Consider the following 26,169-nt stretch of genomic DNA (forward strand, 5'->3'; position numbering starts at 1 on the left):
CAAATTCTGGCCCTGTTCGTAAATTGACCGCCAGTACTAAAAATTCCCTAGGACAGAGACAGAGCTGTCCATGAACTCGCAAGTGCAAAAGAGATAAAAGATTGCTGACAGTACTGTCAGTCAATTTTCGAACACGGCCTCTGTGCGTTCTCCCGTTTGAGTTGGTGTTCCTTATCTAGTCTCCCTGCAGCCGTACTTGGTGTATTTAGCTACGGATACCCGACTTGAAAACATTAGTCCTTGATGTTGGCGGTCGGCCATCTGCAGCTGCAGCCACGTCATATTTGTGTGTTGTTCTGTCGGATCCGCGAGGATTTTCACTCGCTTTTCCCTTGATATTAAGTTGCAAAACGAAACCAGGATATGAATATATTCCGGCTCTTAGGTGACCTTTCGCATCTCTTGGCAATCATCGTGCTTCTCCTCAAAATATGGAAAACGAGAAGTTGTGCCGGTAAGTAATGTCTCATATTACATTTGCGGCAACGTGTCTATATTTTCTAAAATATAAATCCAAAGACTTTCCCTGCTCTCGCCCTTTCTTCCCTCTGAATCTGTTTTCACCCTGTTTTTCATGATCGTAATTCGAATCACTACGAAGATGTGTCTCAGTCATTATGCATTAACCAATGTTCTCGTAATTCGTGTATCCAACAATACTGCATGGCTTATTCATTTGTCATTTCAACAATCATTCAATATTGCAGCAAATGGTGTGGTTTAGTTGCTAGACAATATTTATTTTTTCATCATAATTTCAGGTATCAGCGGCAAGTCACAGATCTTGTTTGCCATCGTCTACACGTCACGCTACTTAGACTTGGTGACCACCTACATCTCTGCATATAATACATTCATGAAGCTCATCTTCGTTGTTGCTGCTTATGCGACTGTTTATCTGATGTACATCAAGTTTAAGGCAACGTACGATCACAACCATGACACGTTCAGGTAAAATGACATTTTCTATAGTAAAGTGCCACAAGCCTCAAATTTTCAATACTACATCACTACTAATTTCCCGTCCTGGCGTAACCCACAGATACTTTTGTAACTTGTACGGTAGATTATATGTCACAGATCTTCAAAAATTTATGATGGAATGTTGGTCTGGGTGGCCAACGATAAAAAAAATGCAAAATCTCAGGAGATTTGCAATTATTTAATCAGGCATATACGTACACTTGAAATAAACTTTGAATGCATCCATATATCAGAAATCTCCGAATCTAATATGACTGTACAGTGAAACTTCCGAATAGCGAACACCTCGGCACTTAAAATATTGTCCGTTATTGAGGAGTTTCCGCAATTCAGAACAATATTAATGTGTAAATTGTGCAGGTGGATATTTTCCGATTATTCATTATAAAGAGGTGTCCGATGAGAGGAGTTTCACTATATTTAATGCCACACTCCCACCCATTGCTCCCAACTGTAGTCATTGCCACATCATAGTTTACCCAGCTATTTATTGTACATGACTACCTGTAACAAGTGGAAACCTTGTTATTGTTATTTAAACCAATTTTTAAGAATAACTATATATAGTACAATGACGGAAAAAGAATGTTTGAACAAATATTCGAGTTTAAATGGAAAACAGTTTGTATAAGGCATGCAAAAAATTGTATGTTTTTATTTGTCAAGAAACAAAGAGTAGTTCTTTTACTCTGCAGGAATGATAAATATTGGTTGTGAAAACCAGGAATTCACTGGATACCCTGACAACATAATTAAAACTTCTTATCCAATCTGAACTGACAGTTATACATGTGTTAATAAGGGTCGTGTTAAATTACAGTTGACCATGAAAACGAATTACATTTTGAACATTATGCACCCTCACACAATCCGCTCTCAAAATTCGTTGTGTACTTTTGAAAAGGACTGAATATTAATAAAATCAGTTTCAAGCACAACTGTTGACCACATATCGTTTGCTAACCCAAAACGCCTACTAATTTGTTGATTCCTCGTATTTTTAGAATGGAGTTTTTGGTTATCCCATCTCTGATTCTGGCGCTTCTGATAAATCACGAGCTCACCGTACTGGAAGTACTTTGGACATTTAGCATCTATCTGGAATCAGTCGCAATTTTACCACAACTCTTTCTGGTTTCCAAAACTGGAGAAGCTGAGAGTATCACCAGTCACTACCTCTTTGCTCTGGGATCATACAGAGGACTTTACCTCCTGAACTGGGTATACCGCTACTACGCTGAGGACCATTATGATTTGATCGCCATAGTCGCTGGCCTTGTCCAGACGGTTCTTTATTGCGATTTCTTCTACCTTTACATTACCAAAGTGCTCAAAGGCAAGAAACTCCAGCTACCTGCTTAAGAGTATTAATTAAGTACTTATGTTGAGTGATTTAATTGTCAGCCAAAACACCACCAATCTGTCCTAAAGGCTGTTAAGCATCGCAGTTGTCAATTTGTATATGCCAAGAAGCAGGCTACACAAATTGAGCTTAAATCTAGATTTCATTCTCAATTGATCTATTCTCTTTTCTTCATTCTTGATCAAATATTGGTCGCATTTCTGTTTTCTTATGATTTTTTCACTCTTTGTTGTAAATACTAAAGATGCGTGTTCAAAATCAAATTGTCTAATATAACGACTAAAGCGGCATTATGCCAGCGAGCGCATATATCTGCAGAAGGCAGCCTGCAAACGCATTTCATTAACTAATGCATCGAGTACATTTCTACTGGATGATTCAAACGAGTAGAATAAGTAGCAGAAATTGCCGTTTATAACGTTCCAGTTATGATAATACAATTTTAATTAAATAAATATGACTTTAATATTATTATAAATTGTACAAGTTGAATAAACTTATAAGACCGATAAAACTGAGATAAACAATATTCATTATAGCTTTTGTACTGAACCTCAACGCTCATGAATGTGAGTTGAAAACTACATTGCGAGATACAATTACACGAAGAAAACTTATGAACTCGGAGACGCTTTGGCTAGTTTCTGTTTTTCCTTTTTGGTTGGGCAGCAATTACGAAAAGCAATAAATATTGTAATCGGAGAGCAGAGACGAATCTGAGGGGATCAGGAATCACTTCCTCAGGCCTAATTCAAATCTCTTATTCATAAACACGGAATGCAAGAAATACTGTCAATGATACAACTGAGTTAGTGGTAACTTTGGAGTTACTATATAATTGCGTTTATTTAATCAAAGAAACACACGTTAAATTACAGAATTATGGGATATTTAATATGGTAGAATTCAGGGCTCTTATAAATTAGAAGGTAATATAATTGAATCCTCAATTTCCTTTTGTATCGAATGTGATCTGATATTCATTATGTATATGCCTGTGATTTATGAAATTTAAATCCTATTTTTTCTGATCTAATATTTTTTTATTCGTTTATGGATCTAATCTATTTTGAAAATATCTCGACATACATTTGATTAAAGGGAAGTCTCGAAGGAGATAGGTAGGGAGACCTAGGTACATCCTAAACTGCATGGCAATTAACACTTTTTACAAAATAGTACAGGCTTGAGAACTATTGTATCACAAGTGCTGTTTATCTGCAAAAAGGGTATGAAGAAAGTCTGAATAACCGAAATACATACAGATCTGCTCTTTGAATTTAAAGAAAAAGTCACAATAACCAAAGTACAAACTGATTTGCTCTATCAAGTGATTGCAACGATATCACACTAAGTTGCCGTATATCGCTGCTTATATACTTTCGTCACTGCACCTATGCCTTCTTACGTGCTGCATGTATCCCTCTGCGACAAGCATGAACGATCAGAGTTTGTTGTTTATAATTATGTGTATCTATATCAGCACTTTATGCATTAAATAGTCCTTTATATAATATAATACTATTGGATACTTTTATAAATTATAATCTTTTATTCTTAAGAAAAATCTATCAACCCTTTCATTTATTTTAATGCCCCATTCTATAAGGATATGTTTTGACACACTACAACTATATATTTTACAAACGATGAAGATTTTCTGTGTAATAATTAAAGTAATGATTAAAGATAAAATATTCATTATAACGCTAAGGCCCAAGTTGTTAGCCTAAGGCTACCAATTGCTTACGAGTATGACTAATTACTGACAACTTTCCAACGGACACATGCCTGGGATTCTGTATGTATAATAGTTTTTACATCAAACCTGAAACTTTTTTGTACTTTAACATCAGAGATTTTTTCAATTCAAGTTTGTGAGTTGATATTACTCCGTCCAACGAGAGAATAGACTTTTACTTTGCGCATCGGCGAGTGAGGTAGGGAGAGAGTGTCGGTAGTCTGCTGCTCGGCGTGGAGCCCTAGAAGAGATACAAACGTGGAGCGAGCTGAATGGCCGTTTTGTGGGCGGAGACCTGACCGAAAAGCACGAATTTTCTAGGTTCATAAATTCAGCACCCAAAGTCAATGTAATCGACTGAAAGTAGTTTAGATTGTTTGCGCGTGGCTGGAATATAATGAATATCATTCGCTCTTGTTTCCGCGCTTATTCGTTTTTGAGAAAAATGTGAATAAAGTTAGGGTGCTGAATTTCAGCACCCGGTTTTTGAAAATGGTATTATGCGAAAGACTCATAGAATTTTGGATATATTTTTGTGCCAATCGTTTGCGCGTCGTTTGCGCAACCAGCACCGCGGAGTAATTAGGCAGACAAAATCAAAATTACCAGAAAAAGAATTTTTTCTAATTTACAATATTAGCCACCAGAATGATTTATTGCGCGTGCGCCGGGAGCGGTTCATTTCCGTGCGTTCGAGATTCCAAACAGATAGATCGTAACTAATATAGTAAATAGTTGAAATAATACGTTTCAATCAATTAAAATTGTTCACGTGTTTAACGCGTCACCCAACACTGCAAAATACCACAATAATTCGTTTGCGTATTCGCGTGGTGTTGAGAAAAAGTGGAATGAACACCGGGTGCCGAATTTAGACACCCGCGCTCTTCAAATATCGATCGCATATGAACACAGTTTGGAAAATTCTAGGCATCTCGTCGCTAGAATCGCTTGCGTGTTGTTTGCGCAAATACCAACTGCAACAATTATCCAGGAAATAACAAAGTTGGTGTTATAATGCAGAGGAAAGATAAATTACGTAGAGGGGCCAAAATTCAGCACATGTTCAGCACCCGATAATATTATCATGTGTTCCTCAGAATTGCGCATGCGTCAACAGCAAGCAACGCGCTGAGTACCGATCAAATAAAAAAGTGTGGACCTAACCCATAAATATCATGACAAAAATTTCATTTTATTGTAAAACGGGTTCATTAACAATACTAGTATCCAAACAATGTAACAACGTGGTTCACGTTATGGAATCTGAAATACATGCAAGGATGTTGATGACTGCTGTTGCCTCTTCAAAACATGTCGATACGCTGGTGACTCCAAAACTACATACACCGACACATTGATTGATCGCTCCAAAATGAGAACAAGTATTATTCTTGTTATGTCATGCAAGAAGCATGCTTTGGACGTTGAATAAATATTTCGTTACCATATATGTTACTGAATTCACAAAACGGAGCCCGTATGAATTTTGTGAGACGCTGACGAATTTCGTATTCAGCCCGACGACAGTGCTACCAACTTAATTTGAAGCCGAAAAATTTCAAACGCGAAATAGCCGGTTATTTGAGTCTAATTCGAGATAACCGGTTTTTTAAGCGAAACTCAAGATAGCCGGTTTTCCAAGCGAATCTCGAGATAGCCGGTTTTTGAAGCCTAACTCGAGATAGCCGATTATTCTACGCAACCGTTGATATAGTATGTGAATGTTACAAGATTTTAAGCGTATTGTGCACGGGGTACAATGTATTCAGAGTCATTCACACTGTTTTCGATAAACTGTTAACCACCGATCCTATACACCTAATACTATCCTCACGCATTTAACGTGCAGTCATGCGTTTTGTTTACGAGGGCAACGTTCTCGTTGGGACTGTACAGAGGAGCACAAGGATTCCCTGTTGAGCTATCCCTCTTCGCGAGCGAGTATGCTACCCCGACCGAGAGATCAAGCCATATACTGTATGGAGTGAGTGTTCCAGTATATCTCTATTTCAGTGGCCAGTACCGGGATGTGAGTATACATGGTGTGCCTAGGAGTGCAGCTTCTCTCTCTAAAAAAGTTTCTCTCTCGCGCTGGACTGGATTTAAGTAAATCTGGTACCAACAGCGTCAAAATACCCTAGATCTGTGGTGATTAATTGTTGTAACGTTGAATCTGCGCGGGGGAAAGATGAGCGGGTCTTTTGAGTATCTTCGGAGTTATAGCGATAATGTTACAGGATTTGTGTTCTGGAGAATACACTTAATTTTTGAAACATTGAATAATTCTAATATCAATGTGATGTACAAAAAATGAATTATGGAAATTAGGTGTTACGCAACGTGCACGATGACATTACTGTTATGTATTAATAAATGAATAATACTCGATGTAATAGCCATTGTGTGTTACGTACTCAACACGAGCTCTGTGCGTTTTAGTTACACTCTTCTACACTTTTACACTTTTCCTGAATCTAGCCAATGGAGGAAGGTGCCCTTTTCTAGGGAAAGTGTAAAAAGTGTAGAAAGTGTAACTAAAACCAACAGAGCTACGATATGGTGTTACCTAGCAGGGTAGCGTTCGCGAGAAAAATAATTCCCTAACAATATAGAAATTTCTTTGAACAGTTGGTACAAAATTACTTAAAGTTTTTCATCTCGAAGAAAGGAGCGTGTCGTAGGAGTTCTAGGCACACCAAGTATACTAACACAACGGCCAGTACTCACTGCGTTGCTTACTGTTGACGCATGCGCAATTCAGTTGAACAAGACAATAATTCCCAGGTGGCATTTCATGTAGCATCCTATCATGCAAGACCGTGTTCGGCAGCACCTTGCGGCAGAATTGTGCAAGGTTGATGCATGTTTCTGCAGAACATCAAGTCAACGTACAGTGGGTCTAGGACAGCCCCCTGACACTCACCACTGCTCGTATACTAAAAAATTATACGCGTTTTGTCCCCGTTTTTTAGTTCCTCTACGTGGCGCTAGTAGACTTTTGATAAGTTCGCTGACCGCGCGCAAGCTTTTCAGACAACTACTAGCGCCACTAGTGGTGGAGATTGGCGGTAGCCCCCTGACACACGCTGCTAAAAGTGGTTCGCAAAATGTCCCTCGATTCTGCCGCCAATTTCCACCACTAGTGGCGCTAGTAGTTACCTGACGAGCTTGCGCGCGGACAGCGAGGGCAGCGAGCGTGTCAGAAGTCTACTAGCGCCACGTAGAAGAACTAAAAAACGGGGACAAGATGCGTACAATTTTTTAGTATACGAGCAGTGGTGAGTGTCAGGGGGCTCTATCGGACTATACTATGGGGCATTTCTTAACTAATAGCCATCTAACCCAGAATTATCTCATCATTTTCGGTATGCCCTTTCCGAAATGACAAATCGGGCATATGCATATTACTTAAGATGTGTTGACACGGTGCTAGAAATCGGATCGATTTCTCGGACCGAGAAAAAGTTACCAGAACTCGTATCGTGTATACAGCAAACTCGGACGTAAATCGTGGATCGAAAACGCGGATGAAAAAATGGATCGCATCCCATTATTCCGTACTAGATGCTGCATTCACTCCTGTTCTAATTCAGACAGCCAATTGCAGATGATTGCAGCGTTTGCATCACGCATGTGTGAATTTCAAAGGTAAATATCAAATATAAAATGAAAATATATCAACTATTAAAGCAATAGCGAGCACTCTTTTCAATTTTTTTTTCTTATCCGTTATTTCATATGATACAGTATCTGGATCCACATGAAAATCAAAAAAAAATAGAATCGTGAGAAATGCATTAATTAATATATGTATAGGAATGGGAAAATACAATATTAAACAGAAAACATTCACGTTACCTTTTCGAGCACAACAGAGGCTATGGATATGTTCCGATATACACTGCGAGCACTGTTCAGTGCTCTTACTGGGGAGAAATTCGTTCCGTTATAGACGGACAGTATACAGTCGCAGTATCCTAGGGAAATATATGACGTCATAAATCGTCACCATTTTTCTACTGTGAACACTGGTGCTTTCGAGGTAAGGTGCTCTCAGTGCTTTGATCACGTGATCAACAGCGTTTAGAAATTTAACAGCTTCCACTATTGATAATTATAATTATTGAATATTGTCATTTATAAATACCGGCCGTTAAAAACAAAAATGGTAAATTTGAAGAAATTGTGTTTATTGCGGTGTGAAACAAATATTATGTATGAAATGAAAGTAACGCCAAAAAATGTCGATCACAGTATACTGTACTGCGTTTCGTTTTAAACAGTAACCAGTATAGCTAACTATGAAGGAACGGCTTTGCAGTATACTAAATTGACGTCACACCTTACGGTGCTCGCAGTGTATATCGGAACATACCCTATGATTCAATCGCTTTATCTATTTAGGATTCTGCACTGTTGGTAGCATGTAAATAATTACAATTCAACTTCACATTTTCGACCGCAGCGCCGTCTGGATTCCTCCGAGCGCAAAATGATGGTGAAATTTAAGTTACTAAACCTGTATCCGAGAATTCCGACCGATTTCTAACACCGTGTCAACACGTCTTTACGGAACGACTGTTCCGAAATGTCGCACGTGCTAGCACACATTCTGGAATATGTCCAATACCGATGGCTACCTGTCTATAACAGTCTTCAGTCAACCCTTCTATTAACGCCTCCAGTGTGAACTGTCTTCATGCATTAAGATCTTGTGGTACTCCTACTTTTACCAACCAAGCAAACTCACCGTTACATTTCGTTTATTAAGTAGACAAGTTTACGAGAACGATTTACGTGTCAATTCAACAAGTCATTATCTTCGCGGTATTCTAAGGTTAGATTCAACGGTCATGGGTTATGTTACGTCAAAGAACATAGACGAACATGGTAGCACAGGTCTTATGGGCCCGCTGAAACCAGCTTTTGGGGTGATCTGTGCGAGTTTATCACCCCAACCGCCGGAAGTACTCGCGGCGTTCCGTGTACGTGAGCCAGTCGATGCGTGCACTACTACATAGCGCTGCTTACGCGTACCAGCGAGTGGCGACGTCAAGCGTTCATTTGGGGAACTAAATTGTTGGCTTCAACGTTAACACGGGACCTGTGCTTTCATGTACGTCTATGTTCTTTGGTTACGTCTATTGAGATTGAGTTTGTTCGCGCTCAGCCGACTATGGCGCTGCAGATTTCTCTGTGTTGCCAAAGGTTTCATTCTGTAGCCAACACAACTGTGTAGTGTAAAAAATTAGCCATCTCAGATTCATTGTCCCCAAGTGTACCTCTATTCTGTTTAAAACACGGTCTTACATACAGGTCTGGTACCTCCGGCACTTTTGAATGGTAGGGGGTGTCACCGTTAGTGAGGCACACGGTCTTGTTTCCTATCTATCCGCTAGAGGCGCCATTGGCCCGGGGTATGATAGATATAGATACATACCGATTAGATAACCTGCTCATCGAAGTTTTTGACAGGTTATAACTCAGTGTAAAGTGTGTAAACAGTGGATCATCTACACAAGATCTCAAACTGTCTCAAAAGTTGTGAGCCCTCGCTTGATGTTTATGGATTTTATTGACTTAAACATTTGAGGATTCCATTAAAATGAAACAATTATCACGCCCGCCATGGAATGTTAGTAAACATCTCAATCATTTTTTATTCGCATCTTTCTTCATTTTAGAGTGTTATTCAGGATTGTTGATTCCGAAAAATCAGCTGTTCGGATGTGATTTATGGTTGGCTCACCCCGAGGGGGCAGCGCTGTAGACGGCGAAAACGAGAATCACGGTTTTGCCTCATTATCTGAGTCATTCCCCACCCTACTAGTTTCCGGACCTGTATGTAAGACCGTGGTTTAAAATAGCTGAAAATGTGTCATGGACGGACTTTGTGGCCCGAGAAATGCGGGAAATGTAAAAACACTAAATCGCGTGGAAACACAACACATTTTTTAAAATGATATTCAGGATACCTATAATTTTTTGAGATCAGCTAGAATATTGCCCAATCGGCAAGGTTAGGAGCACTCCATAGCCTAAGTTATCCCAGTGATCCACAAAAACATATAATTAATGTGATAAAAGATCAATTTCTCCACGCTGAATGCATAGAAACGTAACTAAACAGTGGGTACCGAAATTTCGGCACTACCTCTTTATTTCATAATAGTAACAAAATGCGCAACCGCGCAAGCAATCTAAACTCGAGCGACATTTCTAGCGTTGACTCTTAGATATACTTAAATCAACGCTTCTAGTCTTTCCACCCAATCTTTCCACCCCGTCCGTGTACAACCCGAATGGATACTCCAAACTTGTCCCTAACCTCCACGTGTTGTACCCTAACCCTAATCCGGCGGGACTGCATGTTTTGGAAAAGCACTCGAATCTATCGTAATTCATGGAATTAATTAACAATTCCACATCACGTTGAATAAAGATAGCAGCCGAGTGCAATTAAGTCATTTGACTATGAAGTCTTACTTTATGTGTGTTGTTATTTCCACACCAGTGCTTATTATGTATTTACTTGGTACTGTCAAATTTATCTTCGACCACGAGGGGAACTCGTGCGAGATGACCTACATGTTTGAATATCCTGAATATGTGGTAAGTTGTCAACTTCTGTGTATATTAATTTTTTCCATGTAATTTCGACTCACCTATGTACGCTATTTTAATAGCACATTCCACTACAAGAAGAAATCCAACAACAGTATCCAAGATATGGATTATACGCGTATGGCGAAGGTTTCACCGTATCGAGAATACGAGCTATGCACTTCTCTGGTATTCCAGTATTATTTATCCCTGGAAACGCTGGTTCACATCATCAAGGTGAGTTTTTCACTAGCCAAGTTTGAATTTGTGATGCTTTCTCAATTCTCCCAATCACCTGTTCTTCGTGAAATATGAAAATGTTCTTGTACAACAAATATACAAAAATGTGTCCAAAATCTCTTGAAAAATGTAAAATCATTAAATCAGTATAATCGATTCATTGGCAGTCGGTTGGGTCCGGAAACTTCAATACAATTATTGCATTTTGTTCGTCTAGTTACTACAAATTATTATACCCATTACAAATTGCTGCAACAGTACTCTAATCAGGGTAGCCACAAACCGGGAAAACTGAGAATATTTAGATAAATTTGTCTATCAGGCAAAGTCAGTAAAAAGTCAGGGAATCATGATAGACCATAGGGAAAAACTTACTTTTTTATAAGTCGTTTTCAAACTTCAGCAATGCTGCGTAAATTCAGTTGAGTTAACTTTCGAAAATGGTATTGTTGAGTTTCTAATTATTTGTGTGAAACGAAGCAATACTGTCTGTTAGTACATCCAAATTTATATATTTAAGGTGCACAACTTCTCGAGATTTGGGTCATAAAAGCTACCAAACATCACTTAATTTTCATGGGCAAACGTAAGGGAATTCTGCATTTTTTGATGGGAAAAGTCAGGAAATTTTATTTGAACAAAATTTTCGCCATCCTGTCTAATCAAACGAAGCTTGGGTATCCTAGTGTATGTGAAATTTCGACCTATCAAGCTTGATCAAAAACAGTTCTGATAAAAAATAAAGACATATATAATATTCAGCCATAATCTCACTATAGCATGCTTGCAAATAGCTAATCTGGTTCTAAAAATCTTTCAGAATTTGCTTATCGTAGCTCAGTATCAGTGGAAACTTTGATTGTCAATAGAATTTGATTGAAACTTGAGTTAAGCCGCTCTACTGTCCCAACTTATCTCAACCTTCAGCTTTATAATGGCGCAGGGCTCACAAATGTCTTATAATTTCTTTAAAGTAGGAAAAATCGAATCCCAAACCACAATTTGGATGTATTGAATAAACATGACTCATAATTCCAAGACAAGATTCTGCATCTGGGTAGTAAGATATTTGTAGAGTGCAATAATTTCAATTAAATAAAGAAGTTGTTTGAGTTAGAAGGTGCTTCAGATATGACAATTTTTGTAGTACATTTCTATCTTGTACTTAGCTTTCCAACTTAATTTTCGAAATTAGCAACATTATTCGGTTTCTTCAACATTTTAACAATCAGAGTAAAAAACTTGAATTGCCAAATGCCAAATTCTAGACCTAGTTTTGTGAAAAATGAAAATTAAATCGAGTTCAGTTTAGTGAAGTTTGATATTCGTACCTTATACTATGACTGTATGCACCTAAATACATACCAGCTCTTGTTATTCTCAATAAGTCAAGTTACTCATGTTACGGCTATTTGTCAGAACATTGGAGCTACAGCCAAATCGAGATCTTCTCCAGAATCACCAACATCCATTGCAAGGATAAAGAAAAGTACAGAGAACCATGAAGTTGAAGTTCGTAATGTAATTGCAACACGGAAAAAAAAATTATGTTCGGCGAGCTGTATTCTACAGCTCCAGTAACTATACGCACTCTACGGTCTATCTTGTAGTTACAGCAACTATATATTAGTCAGCTCTGATAGCTGCAAGTTGTTCAGCTCTCACAGCTGAATGGTTTTGCTCTAAGAGCTGTAAGTTGCGCTGTGCTCTGGTGCGTTGACATATTTCATAACCTTCAAATTTCATGAGTATGATTTAAATACAGTTGATAGATAATTGTTTAAATAGTCCATTCAAATATGTAAATGACACTGAATAAATAATGATAATAATGATGAAAAATAATACTAATAGCAATATAATTGTACTATTTAATAATAAGCGCTGTGAGTGGAGCCGAAAAATTCTGGTCTAGCTCTTCGAACGAAGCTGTTTAGCTGAGAGAGCTGAACAACGTACAGCTATGACAGCTGACTAACAGTCAGTTATACGAACCATGCAGTGCTCTTCCAATAACAGAACGTTTAGTTCGACGAACTGTTTACAAGTAACTATCTAATATTTAGTTCCACGAGCTGAATTTTTTTTTCCGTGAATGATGCAATTTTCAGAAAAATTGCTATTCTGTTACTTTAGGATTGTTTGTAATTCGGTATACCGGAACAAAGCACGACATATTCATATTTTACAAACTCAACTCTTATAGTCATTCTATCTGAGACTTAAAAATATACATTCTTTTCAGTGTTTGTTACGCTAATGTTATTAACTTCAACCTTGTAAAAAATTAGCCATTGTAGCAGATTCAAGTTCAAAATACAGGTCATTAGTTTGGTGCCTGACTGGCTTAAAGCAAGCAGATGACCGCTTAGAAAAACTGAAAAACTTTATGCCATAACGCCAGTAAAAACTCAATTTTACACCAGATTTTATCCGAGTTAGCTAAGTAATTTCTTTGAAATTCATAATTTTGGGTGAATACTTAATTTTTCTAATCAAGCTCATCTAGCAGCTCCAAAAATTGTTTCTCATTCTTTTTATGCGCATATAATTATTGTATAAGACAGGGTGCCGAAACGAATGTAAACTCTCCTAAAAAGTCTTCATTATGATTGTCCTAAAGTTTGAAATGTAAAGTTCAACTCAATGATTCGAGATTTAAGACAGTGACTGATCATAATGTATGAGATCCTCCGTCACTGAATTAGTACCCACAGAAGATAAAGCTCTAATCCTGTGCTAGTACTAGATTAGGCATAACTGCATTCATACCTATCGACATATACATGGATTTAGCTTTGGAATTGTACAACCAAGTTAAGTTTGATGGTATTGCCTACATTTTTACTTCAATCGAAAGATTAATAATTAAATGTGACAGTATACATTTTTGGCTTGAATTGATATCAGGGGTTAAGAAGTGAAAGGGCGTAACTTTCAGTAGTTTCTCAGCTTTGATTCTGTGATCTTATTACCATAAGATCGTATATGCCCACCTTTAATATAGAGTTATATAAGAGAAAAATTGAGCAGTGCATGCAGCTGGCTGCCATTTTGCTGATTTGATTCAAACGCTTGTATTAAACAAACCGGGAATAATTGAAAATTGTGGATTTAATATTTGGCGGCTTGTTCACCTTTTTTGGATAAATAAAATAAGTATATATAATAAAATAAAAAATTTGGTAAATATATCAAATTCCGATGAGATGTTTATGTGATGAGTTGAGGGCGCGAGAGGGAAAAAGGTTTTGAATCTTAATTATAATTAAATTGATTAATTTGATTTAATAAGCTTTATGTTTTATTCAACAGAATTTATTCGTTCAATGTGAACTGGTTACAAATAGATAATTCTAGATTAGTACTTGAGAATTTGAATGGCGAAGTTAGCTAGTTGCTCGGCCGAGTAACGTTGTATGAAACACAATGGACTATTTCAATGTATAGCATAGGGATTGGAAACGCAAGAGAGCAAAAGAATTATGCTACGAGACTAAATCAAGAGTCAAGATGTCAAATCTGGTGGTATGAGTCTAGCGAGTGATTTTGCGTGCATTTTTACTCGGCGTCCTTGTATATTAGTGTATTTAGATATTACTATATCATGAGTTTTTGATGTGTCACATTCACTGAACTCTATACGTACTGGGATGTACGCGGGCCACATTGACCATCAGGGATGGAGACCGATACGCTGAGCATTGAACCCGGTTTCATGTTGATAAATTCTGTTGAAATAAAATAGTGATTTCACATGATTATTAAGGTAAATTAATTACGGACCCGTGAATGTGCATATTAAGGTGTAAATATGGTGAGACGGTGCAGCATTATTTCATGCAAAGCCGATGCTTGTTTCGGCAAAACCTGTCATGCGTAAGTATATGATTGTACCGATAGAAACGAATGATTGTATCTGCGCCCTTCATTTTTTCTATATTTAAAAGCAAGCTGAATCTTCTGATGATATAATCAAGTTGAGTAAGTTATTTTCGGAATTAAAAATTTGTTTTCTTAGATTTCCAATTAAAGATACAGAGCTGGAGAAAAAGTGGGTCGACACTATACCAGCTGGTTTACTGGTAATACTGCTTCTAAGTTTATATGCAGTCGGCATTTTCTGTCTTTACAATACCATAATACTTCAACTGGTAGAAATTTTTTGAAAGAAAATGACATCCCAACATGTTTCGAAGTACTTCCGTGTGGCGAACCAAATAAAACCAGTAAAACCATGGTTAGTTGGTGTTTTATGTGATATATCAAATCATTTGTATTTCATGTTATACAGGTGAAATGTGTTTCTAATAATATAATATAAAGCGCCAAACAGAGACGATGTGCAGCAAAGAATTTAACAGATCTAAGGACTATTTGTGTTGAGGATAAGGTACGAATTACAGGCTATACATAGTATAATGTATCTTGTATACATATCAATAGTATGTATGTTACTATAGGTCTACATTTAAAGAATGTGTGATTGATAAAAGTGTTATAACATTTGGAATTGTAGCAAAACATGTTATCTGAAGTTGCTAACAACAAATGTGACGCTAGCACCCAAACATCCCAAAATCGAGCGAAACCAACACCCAGAGTGGAGGCATTGTCGAACAAAGTAAATATTCTGGAGAAGCGTTTAAAATGTCGGGATACAAAGATGGGTGTTATGGAAGCAATAATAAAAACCTTGAAGGATAACTCAACTTATTCTGAAGGTATACAGGACATACTAGAAAAACGTTTCTCTGGTGATACATTAGAATTGCTACCGAATGAGATCAATGACGTTACTTCTAATAACAGACAGTACTCTGGTGACATCAGGCAGTTCGCATTGACATACTATTTTTACTCCCCTAAAGCTTACGCATTACTCCGTAACTATCTATCACTACCTCACCCTGAAACCATGAGAAAATGGATGTCAACATACGATTGTGAACCTGGCTTATTAACTAAAGTTCTTAAGTACCTAGAGACGTTTCTGAAAATATCATATTCGTGAAACTGTTATAAAATTACACCAAGAAAACAAAGTTTCTCGTGATATAGCTTCAATATTATCGATTGGAAAAACGACTGTTAATAATATTATTAAAAAGTGGAAAGAAATAAACACTTTGGTAGACAAACAAGTACCTGGAAGACCCAGAAAAACGACCAGACGCGTTGATAAAGTTATTAAAAGAAAGGCAGTCGTGGATCCAACGAAGAATGCTGCAATTATAACACGTGAATTACGTGAGGAAAACTTGGCTGATGTTAGCAGTACTGTTTCACGTAGATTGAACGAAGTTGGACTATTTCGATGCGTCGGAGATAAGACACCGTTGATTAGCGCAAAGAATATGAAGGCGAGATTAGAATTTGCTAAGGAACATGAGAATTAGACAGTCGAAGATTGGAAAAAAGTTTTTTTTTCAGACGAGCTAAAAATTAATTTTTTTGGAAATGACGGAAAGAGCTATGTTCGCGACCAAAAAATGCCAGATATGATTCTAGGTATCAAATACCGACTGTAAAACATGGAGGAGGTAATATCATGGCGTGGGGAGCTTTGTCATATAAAGGCGTCGGCCCTTTAGTAAAAATAGAAGGCACTATGGACAAAGGCGTGTATAAAAACATCTTAGAAAATCATATGCTGCCCTACGCGCGTCAAAATATGCCGCGAGGATAGATTTTCCAACAAGAGAATGACCCCAAACATTGATCTGGACTTGTTCAAGATTTATTCAAGGCAAAAAAAATTCGTGTTCTCGAGTGGCCAAGTCAATCTCCTGACTTAAATCCTATTGAACATTTATGAGGAGAGCTAAGAGTAAAAGTAGAAGCTATCAATTGTTCAAATAAAAACGATTTGTGGGAAAAAGTTCAAGAGGAATGGCAAAAAATTGATCACACAAGGATTAAGACGTTAATAGAATCGATGCCTCGGCGATGTGCCTCTGTGATAGCTTCAAAGGGCATGTCAACAAAATATTAGTATAATTTGATCTTATGACGTGTTGGAAATAATTTTGGTTTCTATTTTTATAGTTTATTTTTCAGAAGTTTGTTTGGCCCGAAACTTTTGATCACATAAACTTCATATTTTTTGTTATAATTTAATATTATTTTGTTGAAAAAAATTGTAAGTTGTTCGGTTCGACAATATAATTGATTCAGTTTAAATAGCAATACTCAGTTTTTTTTCACCCTCATCCATACAACAATTATTAACGAGAAACAGTTTGGCCCGAAACTTTTGCACGCCACTGTACAAGCTAAACTTCTAGCCCAAATAATAGTCGAGTTGTATAACGTAGGAGTCACGGTTAGATCTCTAACATGCGATGGTAAATACCAAAAAGGTGATTTCTTTTCGAAAAATCTTGATGAGCTGAAAACAAGCTTCACCCATCCATGTGGACAATCACAAATTTATTGCATGTTAGATCCATGCCACATAATTGAGTTATGTAGAAATATTGTGGGCAAAACAAACGACATTGAATCACAATCAGGTAGGATTTCATTTGAATTTATAGACTTTGTATGATGTTCAGGAAAAGCAGGATCTAACGCTAGCAAACAAATTATCGTTAGCACATATGGGTTTCAAACGAAAAAAAATGAATGTGCAGCTAGCAGTACAGACAATTAGTTCAGGAGTGGCTGATGCCATTGATTATTTGAGGGTGTGTAAAAAATCCGGTTTTGCTAATACTGAGGCGACTGTCAAATTTATTCGTATTTTTGATAGACTATTTGATATGATGAACTCGAGAAATTCGTTTGATAAAGGGTTCAAATCATTATTAAGGCCGGAGAATTTACAATATTTCAAAGACGTGTTTGCTGAGAGCCGTGCCTATACAATTGAAGGCGTTTCTGTGTTAGATCATGGAAGAAAAACTTTTGCTTAGGGCTTTGCGATAAATACTCATAGTTTCATCAATCTGGCAGAAGACTTGTTCAATTTAGCAGACAATCCTTTGAAGTTTTTTTCAGCTTACAAATGCTCGCAAGATCACATCGAATTAACTTTTTGGTGTATCAGCTCGCGTGGGAGGGTGGCACAACAATCCAAACTATTTGCAGTTTAAATGGGCTATGCTTCAGTTACAGTTCAGAAATAAAGTTGAGCGGAGCGCTAATGCAAATTGTTTAGGTGATACAACAGAAGTAATGTCAATCTTAGAATTCTGCAGTTCGAAAAGATCTATTACCGATGCCACATTAGATACTGATAAGGATAACCAAGATCTGCCAGATCATCTGTTAGACGAATTAGATAAAGTAGAACTATCAGTGCTTTAGATAAATATATTATATTATATCGCTGGAACGATCATATGTAATATAATTGCCAAAACCGCCTGTCAGGATTGTAAAAATCTTTTACTGGATGATGAATAACGTACGACAGACGATCACTGCTATACCGTTAATATGAACAAACATCTTTCCTTTGTATCATTTGTCTCTAGAGGTAGTTTACTCTTTCCATCAAATGCTGCATTTAACATTGTTACAAACGCTGAAAGAGCTTTCCGAGCAGATTTCCATACAGGTATGATAGGCAAGCCTAATTTCAAAAGAAATTTAATTACTACGGTTATGCACAAATTGATGTCCACTAATAGTGTGTTCTTCAGTAAAGAATATCCTATTGATACTGTTGCAAAAGATGATGATCGGCATGAAATTCAACTCATAAAGACTTTAGTCTCCTCATATGTTAATTTGCGAATACACAGTCGTGCAAAAAAGATGACCCAATGATAGGTAACATCTTCATAATATAATATTATTTCACAACATTTGATTTATTGATATCTCGTATATCATACCCTTTCTTTTGTAAGTCTACATTGTGGACGTGAGGTGCAATATTAGTTTTGAGACATTTCATTTTCTACTTTCTGTTATACTTATATAATTTATTTATTTGGATAACCGTTTGTTTTATGATAATATTTGCCTATGATGGTTTTGTTTTATCCTATACCTTCATACCATAGTTACCAATTATTACATCTCTACCTAAATTAACCGATATTTTTGTCATTATCTATTCTTACATCCCCTTATCCTCACCATCATTTCTCTCACTTTGGACTACGTAGGTATTTGTCAAATTTTTCAATTAATAAATATGACATGGTGGGTTGTTTGAGCATACATTATAGGTACGTATTATCTATACTGATTTTTATCTTAATTTCATAGAAAAATAGTTCCATGGAAGTAAAAAAATGGATTGTCAAATAGACTGAGAAAATCAGAGGAGAATGCTTCGGACTATGTTATGATACATTGAGACAAATGCAGACAAATAAATGGGTATTTTATCAGACCTAACGCGGATTTGGCGGATTCAAATAACGCGATGCTCTGGCCTCTTTTATTTATAAAGGAGGAACCCAATCTGATTGTCGCGGTCCGCTAGCTCAGGAATATCCGCACCCCGGTACAAATTAAACAGTTGCTTTAATTAAATTGGCTCACTTCCTCATGGGTGTATTATAAAAATTTTTAACCAAAGTACAAGCCCGGCCAATTGAATATGCTTTAATTACTCACAATTTTTGCAGCAGTTAACCCTTTATAGAGATTTTGATGTGATTAGGTTGGTTACAGTTGGTCCTTTTGGCAGATCTCTGGTTCTTGGCAGGCAACGTTGTGTCGATGACAATAGATTTGTGTCATTTACAAATAAAGTAAACTATTTAACAAAATACTTAATTTATTAAACCGTACTGTTCTACGCTATTAGCTCGCTCTAGAAATGATTTTACAAGAATTTATAAAATAAAAGAAATGAATATGACAATAGAGATTTTTAGTAATTTTTAGAATATATTAAGGTAGTTATCGAATAGCGAGTGAATCGCAGTAACTTAGTAGTAATAATCCCCCTTGCGTGTCGACGCTTCATCATTTATATACCCCGATTTCGTGTTGTCCAACGGGAGGTCCTAATCATCAGTGACCGTCGATACCCGAGAGGTCATAGCGCTTACTTCCGCTGACCTACCGCTTCTCAAGAACATTTGAGCGATAGAAGAGTTGGGGATTACACGACCAGGGCGTGCAGTTTCTTATTACGGCTGTTGGTGATACGGGTTTTTTTTGGGTAGTAGTTCTGAGGCTGGAAATATTGGATAATTTGTATTGTCTCAACATCTGGTTACTTTTTGAAGACAACGGAAGTATGGGTTTTGCAATCATTGCCAACAGATCTGGTGAGCAAAGGACCCCGCACGTTTCTTATGGGAAGTGGCCCTTGGTGAAATTTTCTGAAATTGATATATGTTATTCTATTCGAGCTCCTGATCAAAAGTCTCCATGGGCACAAAGTGTAATAATGGACAGATTTCGAGATATCGGGGGTAGAAAATGAAGTTCGGCATAACCTTCAATGTAGAAATCGTCGGCCCTAGAATGACTTCTGGCTTTATGTTTGTGACGGACAGGGGGTTTTCGTGATTTCCAAATTCTAACCTAATGTCGGAAATGACAATTGTCACTTTATAAGTGACACCCGACCTTTTAAATGCATCGAAATAACTTAAAAAATACTGGTAGTACGCGCGTTCCAGTAGTAAGGTTAGATAGTCCTTTGGCTGCGGGCAGTTCGTTGACCATGGAAAGGTCCGTTGACTTTTATGACGGTATGCGAGGTATTTTGGGTCGCTCTACCCGAAAAAATGGTCTTAGAGTCCAAATGTGGTCCCATTGCTTTCATTGGCCGTTTTTGGTCATCTTTGCTGTTCTTCGTGTTTTTCTCTAATGAATCGACTTTTCTGGGCAAAGTACTTCAAATAAAAGTTATAGAGAATTCAATTACGAACATTTTGGATTTTTTTTCTCTAGCTACGTTTTTTTCACGGGGAGGCTTAGAATGTTTTTAATCCGACTTATTGTTCATACCAATATCTCACTCCAAGAGGGTGCTCACATGGAGACACTAAAGTTGCCAAAATGAACTCGATTACATAATTCACAATTTTCATGGAAAGTTTCCTGCCGTTATTCGCGAAAATCCGGGAGATCACTGAGGAAAACTGCAGAAAAAGATAAGAATAACCCCCAGTGGGGTAACTTAGCTAAAAAAAAAAAAAATTCCAATCACGCTTCCGCTAAATGACATTTTTGAAGTGATTTTCCAAATTTTGGAGTTCAAACTCTCATTATTACTTTGGGTCAAGCCTCCTAAACACTTCTCCAATAATTCGTCCCTACTCAGGGCTTCATATAGCGGTCTAATCGCTTCTGCTGCAGATGCATTGAGTGCAGGCTTCTGAGTATATGAATCCATAGACTCTGCGTACACTAGCTTTCCGCACAAGGAGGGCAGTTATCATGCTGGGGATCGCTGTCAGTTAAGCATTTTGATAATATGTTGTCCATGTACTTCATGTCGGCGATGGATTTGCAATTATGCTGCGTCGTCTTATCTTCTAGATCAATAGGTAGTAACGCCAGTTGCTGCTTAATCCACCACAGATTTTTAAGTATTTTAAAACAATTGCGCTTCTATCCCTAGGGGCAGGGTCGATCCCCATAATGTCATTACGTTTTTCTGTGCGATCCGTGACAGTTTTATTTTTCGTGATGTATAAGTGCGGTGAAAAATATTCTTTTAGTGGTTTTAGCATTTGCTGAATGCGTAAATATAGGTTCATCATCTAGAGAATCATCGAGGAGTCCTCGGAGACGTGAGATTTCGTTGCGGGACCCGTTTCTGGCTAAATTACGTCGTCTGGAAGATGAGAACAGACGATCGCGTCCCATTGACGGTCATTCGCGGCGAGATCGTTGGAGATCGCAGTTCAACACGAGGTCGAGATCGCGTCATGCACGGTCAAGCGATTTTTCAGGAAGTTGTGATAAAGAGAACGGTGAGCGTGTCGCTGTTAATCACAGACGAACTTCAGGTTCTAATCGAAACCTCTCTACAGTGAAAAATCAAAAAAGGGATTTTTCACCTCGAAGCTCCGACGCAACGAACGGTGAGCGTTATCTGCGAGAAACGTCACGTTCACGTTGTAGCCGCTCAGTTTCAAGTCTTCGAAGAACACCGTTTTCCGTCAAAGAGTCAGATGTAGAGGGCGGTCAGCGGAATCTGCGAGATCCGTCACGATCTGAGCCATCGGTAAAACAATCAACGGCAGATGATAAACCAGCACCGACAGAGCTTGACAAATCGACGTTGGGTTTGCTCGGTATGATTCAGCGAAATTTGATCAACTTGGTCCGAATATTTACTGCGGAGCGATGGACAAAAATTTTGCAAGACGATCTTCCGAAAGATCCGAAGCGGGATCTACAACCAAAATATTCCACAATTGGAAATTGCCGTCTCACCAGAGCTCGAAAACTGTATCCGGAAAGCAAATCTGCCCTGTCACCTCTGGCGATAAAGAAGGACGCCTATAAATACACGGCACAAAATCAGCTGGGAGTGGGTATTAACACTGTTGGTGCGGCGTTAATAGAAATAGTAAAGGCAGAAAATAGTGATAATCAAGAAATTAACACTTCGAAATTTATAGTGCGTCTAGCAGATGCTGGAAGAATCCTGTCAGACTTGCATCACGATATGTCCAAAACTAGGAAATCATTTGTCATTCGGGGATTAAATCCGATCGTGAAAACTATCGCTGACGAGAGTACAATTGATTCACTGTTGTTTGGCGAGAAGTTCGCCGAAAATCTTAAGACGGCGAGATCTATGGAAAAATTTTCAAAAGATCTGACAAATCTGGGCGGTTACCGTAAAAATTTTGGCATGAAAGCTCAAGTCTAGTCATCGCATTCGAGAAAAACTGAATACTCGAATTATCAGCAGTTTGAAGTTAAACTACCGTCGCCCGTCTGGGGTGAGTTACCGAGGTACTCAGCGGAAGGAACAGAAATCGAGAAATTTCGAACTCAAGAACGACCGACAACAGAAGGATTAAACTCGGTGAGAGTAACAGGAAGGGTGCGTTATTTTTTACTAGCATGGGAAGAATTAACTACTGATCCATTTATTCTAGAATGGGTAAAAGGCTATGTAATATTTATTGTTCCCCTTGGGGTTACAAAGACTTCCATTTTCCTCTCCCTTTACCATATTTTTACATGTTTGCTTAACCTATTCTTACTTCCTACCTTATTCTTATTTATTTTCTAATTGCCTGTGCCCTGTGTCGTTGCCTTGCCATTCCCTTACTTTCCCTCTTATCCTTTTCTTATTCTTTATCCTTATCTTTACTTAACCTTATCCTATTCCCTATTCGTCCTTATCCTAATCGACTTCCATTTCCCATTCATCTCTCACTCTTTCATTCTCTTGTACATCCCTGATCCTTTCCAGTTCTCTCATCCAGACTTCTTCCACCCCCTTCTCACCTAACATCTCCCTCCCACCTCCTGCCAGCTTTCCCCCCTTCTATCCCAGCCCACGCACCCTTCCCATATATGCTCCCATGTTTCGTCCTCCCCCCCCGCTCACCCTAAACTTTCTCTTTTCCTCTTCTTCCCAGTACCTTGCCTCCTTCATCTCGCTTCCTAATCTAAATCTTGCCACCCTTGTCCACCTGCTTTTCCCCCATCCCTTTCCCAGATACCCTGGTATCCCTTCTCCTTTCAGTAGCCTGTACCATCTGTTGTACCTCGATTCCCTTATTTTCTCCCACCTCTCTTTTCTCTGTTCTTCCCTCTCTCTCTCCTCTATTTCCCTAAACTTCACCTCTCCCCTCTCACTTCTCGCGACTACCTCTCTACTCTCTGCTCCCCTTTCCGCAAAGAAACTTTCCCTTTCTCTTTCCCATCTTGATCACTGCCTCCCAACTTCTGCCTTTTCCCTTATCTCCTCTCAGCATCTTCTAGCTAACTCGCTACCCTCCCCTCTCTCCAGCTTCCTTTCAAAATTCCATGCCCTTCTCCTTGCCCCAATCCTTAGCTTCTCTCTCTGTATTTCCCCCTTACTAGATATCCCGGTGTTCGCCCATCCACTCCAAATGTCCATCTCAAAAATCTATCCTGTACCGCCTTGACCGCCCTCCAGTCCCTCCACCCCCACATCTCCGATGCGTACTCTATTACCGTCCATACCAGCCTGTCAAATAACCAAATCCTTTTTTCCCAATCCCTCCCAAACCTTCTTTTTCCTATTCCCCATAGCGGCCTCATTACTACCTCTGCCTTCCGTACTCTCTCTTTCACTTGTGCTTCCTGTCCCCCATTGCACTTTACTCTATACCCTAGATAGCTGAACTCTTTAACCTCCTCTATCCTTTTCCCTTTTCATCTCCAATCCATGTTTTTCCTTCTGCTACCTCCTTTCCTTAATCTCATAATCCTTGATTTCCCTACATTTACCGTCAGCCTTTTCCTATCCATATACCTTTCTAACTTCCTAATCATTACCTCCATCGCTAGTAGCACTATGTCATCAGCATACGCTAACGTACATACCCTGCCGCCGGCCAACTCCACCCCCCCAACCCTTCTCCCTCTCCCCATTTCCTCTTCTAAATCCGCCAGCAGCAGGAAGGACTCTTTGTTTCCTTGTAAATTTCCTCTATCCTTACCCTTAGCCCTTCCCTCACCCCTCTCCTTTCCATAGTCTCTCACAGCACCTTTTTGTCCACCGAATCGAACGCCGCTTTTAAGTCCACAAAGAACGCCACCATCTTTTCCTTATCCCTTGCCACCTGTCTATTGATTAAATAGTTAAGCACATATACGTTGTCAATTGTACCCATTCCTTTCCTGAAGCCAGTTTGATTTTGCGGTATCATGCCCTTCTCCTCTACCTCTCTTTCTAACCTTTCCGCTGATGCCATCGCATACACCTTATACAGAGTTGGCATCAGCGTCACCCCCCTATACTCTTCTACCCTTTTCCCCTCCCCCTTCTTTACTATCGGCGCTATCAATCCCTCTCTCCAATCCTCTGGCCAGCCCTCCCCCACCCAAACTCTGTTACATGTTTTCCCTATTCACTGCTCCATCTCTTCCCCCCCATACCTCCATACCTCGCTAACTATTCCATCACCCCTGGTCCCTTTCCATCCCTCAGCTTCCCTATCACCTTTTTTATCTCTTCCCTCTGCAGCTCCCCTTCCCCGTCCCCCTTCCTATTTGCCGTCCCCCCGCCTTCTGTTACCTTGCTTTCCACTCTGCCTAATAATCCCATGAAATACTCCCTCCACTCCTGATCGCCTATTTCCTCATTCACCCTCTTCCACTTCTTTCTTTCCCTGTTAACTATCTCCCATACCTTGCTTTCTGTCCTTGCTTCCATTGCTTCTTTTATGAAACCCGCATTTTCTTTCTTTTCCCTCTCCTCGCATAGCCGATTATATTCCCTTCTTTCCTTTCTATACGCTTCCCCTTCCCCCTCCCCCTTTCTCCAGTTCCTTAGACTCTGCCCAACTTCCGCTTTTTTTCGCCTAAATTCCTCATCCCACCAACCCTTACTCACTTCACTCCCCCTCCCTCCTACATTCAAAGCTCGTCTAAACTCCCTTATTCTTTTCTCCATCTCTTTGCCTACATCCGCTTCTCCTACCCCCTCCCATTTGACCTCTGTTCTAAACCTCATCTTACCCTCTGGCCAGTCTCCTTTACTAGCTCACCCTACTCTTTTTCCCTTTCTTGTCCTAATCACTACCCCCCTCATCCACACTATTACCGGGTGATGGTCCGAGTCAATCCTATCCCCAATCTCTATCCTTTTGACCCTATCCCTTACCTCGCTGTCTCCTATAGCGTAGTCTATCACCGTTACCCCCACCCCTCCTACATACGTAAATTCTCCCTCCTCATCACCCTCTATGTTCCCATTCATTATTGCCCATCCTGTCTCTTCCAAAAATTGCACCAGCTGCTTACCTTCCGAGTTTATTTTCCTGTCCTTTGATTTCCTACACCTACTCTCCTCCTCTCCTTCCCCCCAACATCCTCCCTCCTTCTGCTCTGTCCTGGCATTAAAATCACCCCCCCACTAGCACTTTTATTCCTCCCTCTACCTGTTCTGCCCGCTCCTTCAATTCCCCTATCTTCCCTTTTGATCCCCATTTACGTATATTCCTATTACTATCCATTTTTCCCCTACACGCTTATTTTCTTTATTATCATCCCCTCTTTTACTTCTTCCCTCCCTCCCTCCCCACTTACTATCTCCTTTCTTACCCCTGACAGCATTCCGCCTATTGCTCTTCCCTTCCTATTTCTTCTCACCGCA

At 38.9% G+C, this 26,169-nt stretch overlaps 2 protein-coding genes and 1 long non-coding RNA gene across 4 annotated transcripts in view; all 3 read left to right on the top strand.

Moving 5' to 3' along the window:
• Nucleotides 1-210: 210 nt before the first annotated feature.
• On the top strand, nt 211-2,861 carry LOC124300729 (ER lumen protein-retaining receptor). Its single transcript, XM_046755064.1, has 3 exons — nt 211-454; nt 762-951; nt 1,989-2,861. Exons 1-3 carry the CDS (start codon nt 364-366, stop codon nt 2,344-2,346), a joined length of 639 nt encoding a protein of 212 aa, XP_046611020.1. The 5' UTR covers nt 211-363; the 3' UTR covers nt 2,347-2,861.
• Nucleotides 2,862-9,941: 7,080 nt separating this feature from the next.
• The window catches only part of LOC124300718 (GPI inositol-deacylase), a 239,856-nt gene continuing 223,628 nt past the window's right edge, over nt 9,942-26,169 (top strand). For both annotated transcript variants that reach the window (XM_046755045.1, XM_046755046.1), the window contains exons 1-2: nt 9,942-10,703; nt 10,778-10,931. In XM_046755045.1, the coding sequence (XP_046611001.1) occupies nt 10,566-10,703; nt 10,778-10,931 (292 nt within the window). In that variant the 5' untranslated portion in view covers nt 9,942-10,565. The remainder of the gene's footprint in view (nt 10,704-10,777; nt 10,932-26,169) is intronic.
• On the top strand, nt 15,253-15,641 carry LOC124300734 (uncharacterized). The gene is made up of 2 exons (XR_006907313.1): nt 15,253-15,327; nt 15,454-15,641. It is a non-coding gene; the product is annotated as an uncharacterized LOC124300734 (long non-coding RNA).

This window comes from Neodiprion virginianus, chromosome 3 (genome assembly GCF_021901495.1).
Source record: "Neodiprion virginianus isolate iyNeoVirg1 chromosome 3, iyNeoVirg1.1, whole genome shotgun sequence".
NCBI lineage: Eukaryota > Metazoa > Arthropoda > Insecta > Hymenoptera > Diprionidae > Neodiprion > Neodiprion virginianus.

Coding starts and splice junctions, on each gene's coding strand:
- LOC124300729 (XM_046755064.1), top strand. CDS start 364: ATGAATATATTCCGGCTCTTAGGTGACCTTTCGCATCTCTTGGCAATC. Junction 455..761: donor GAAAACGAGAAGTTGTGCCG/GTAAGTAATGTC, acceptor TCATAATTTCAG/GTATCAGCGGCAAGTCACAG. Junction 952..1,988: donor CACAACCATGACACGTTCAG/GTAAAATGACAT, acceptor TCGTATTTTTAG/AATGGAGTTTTTGGTTATCC.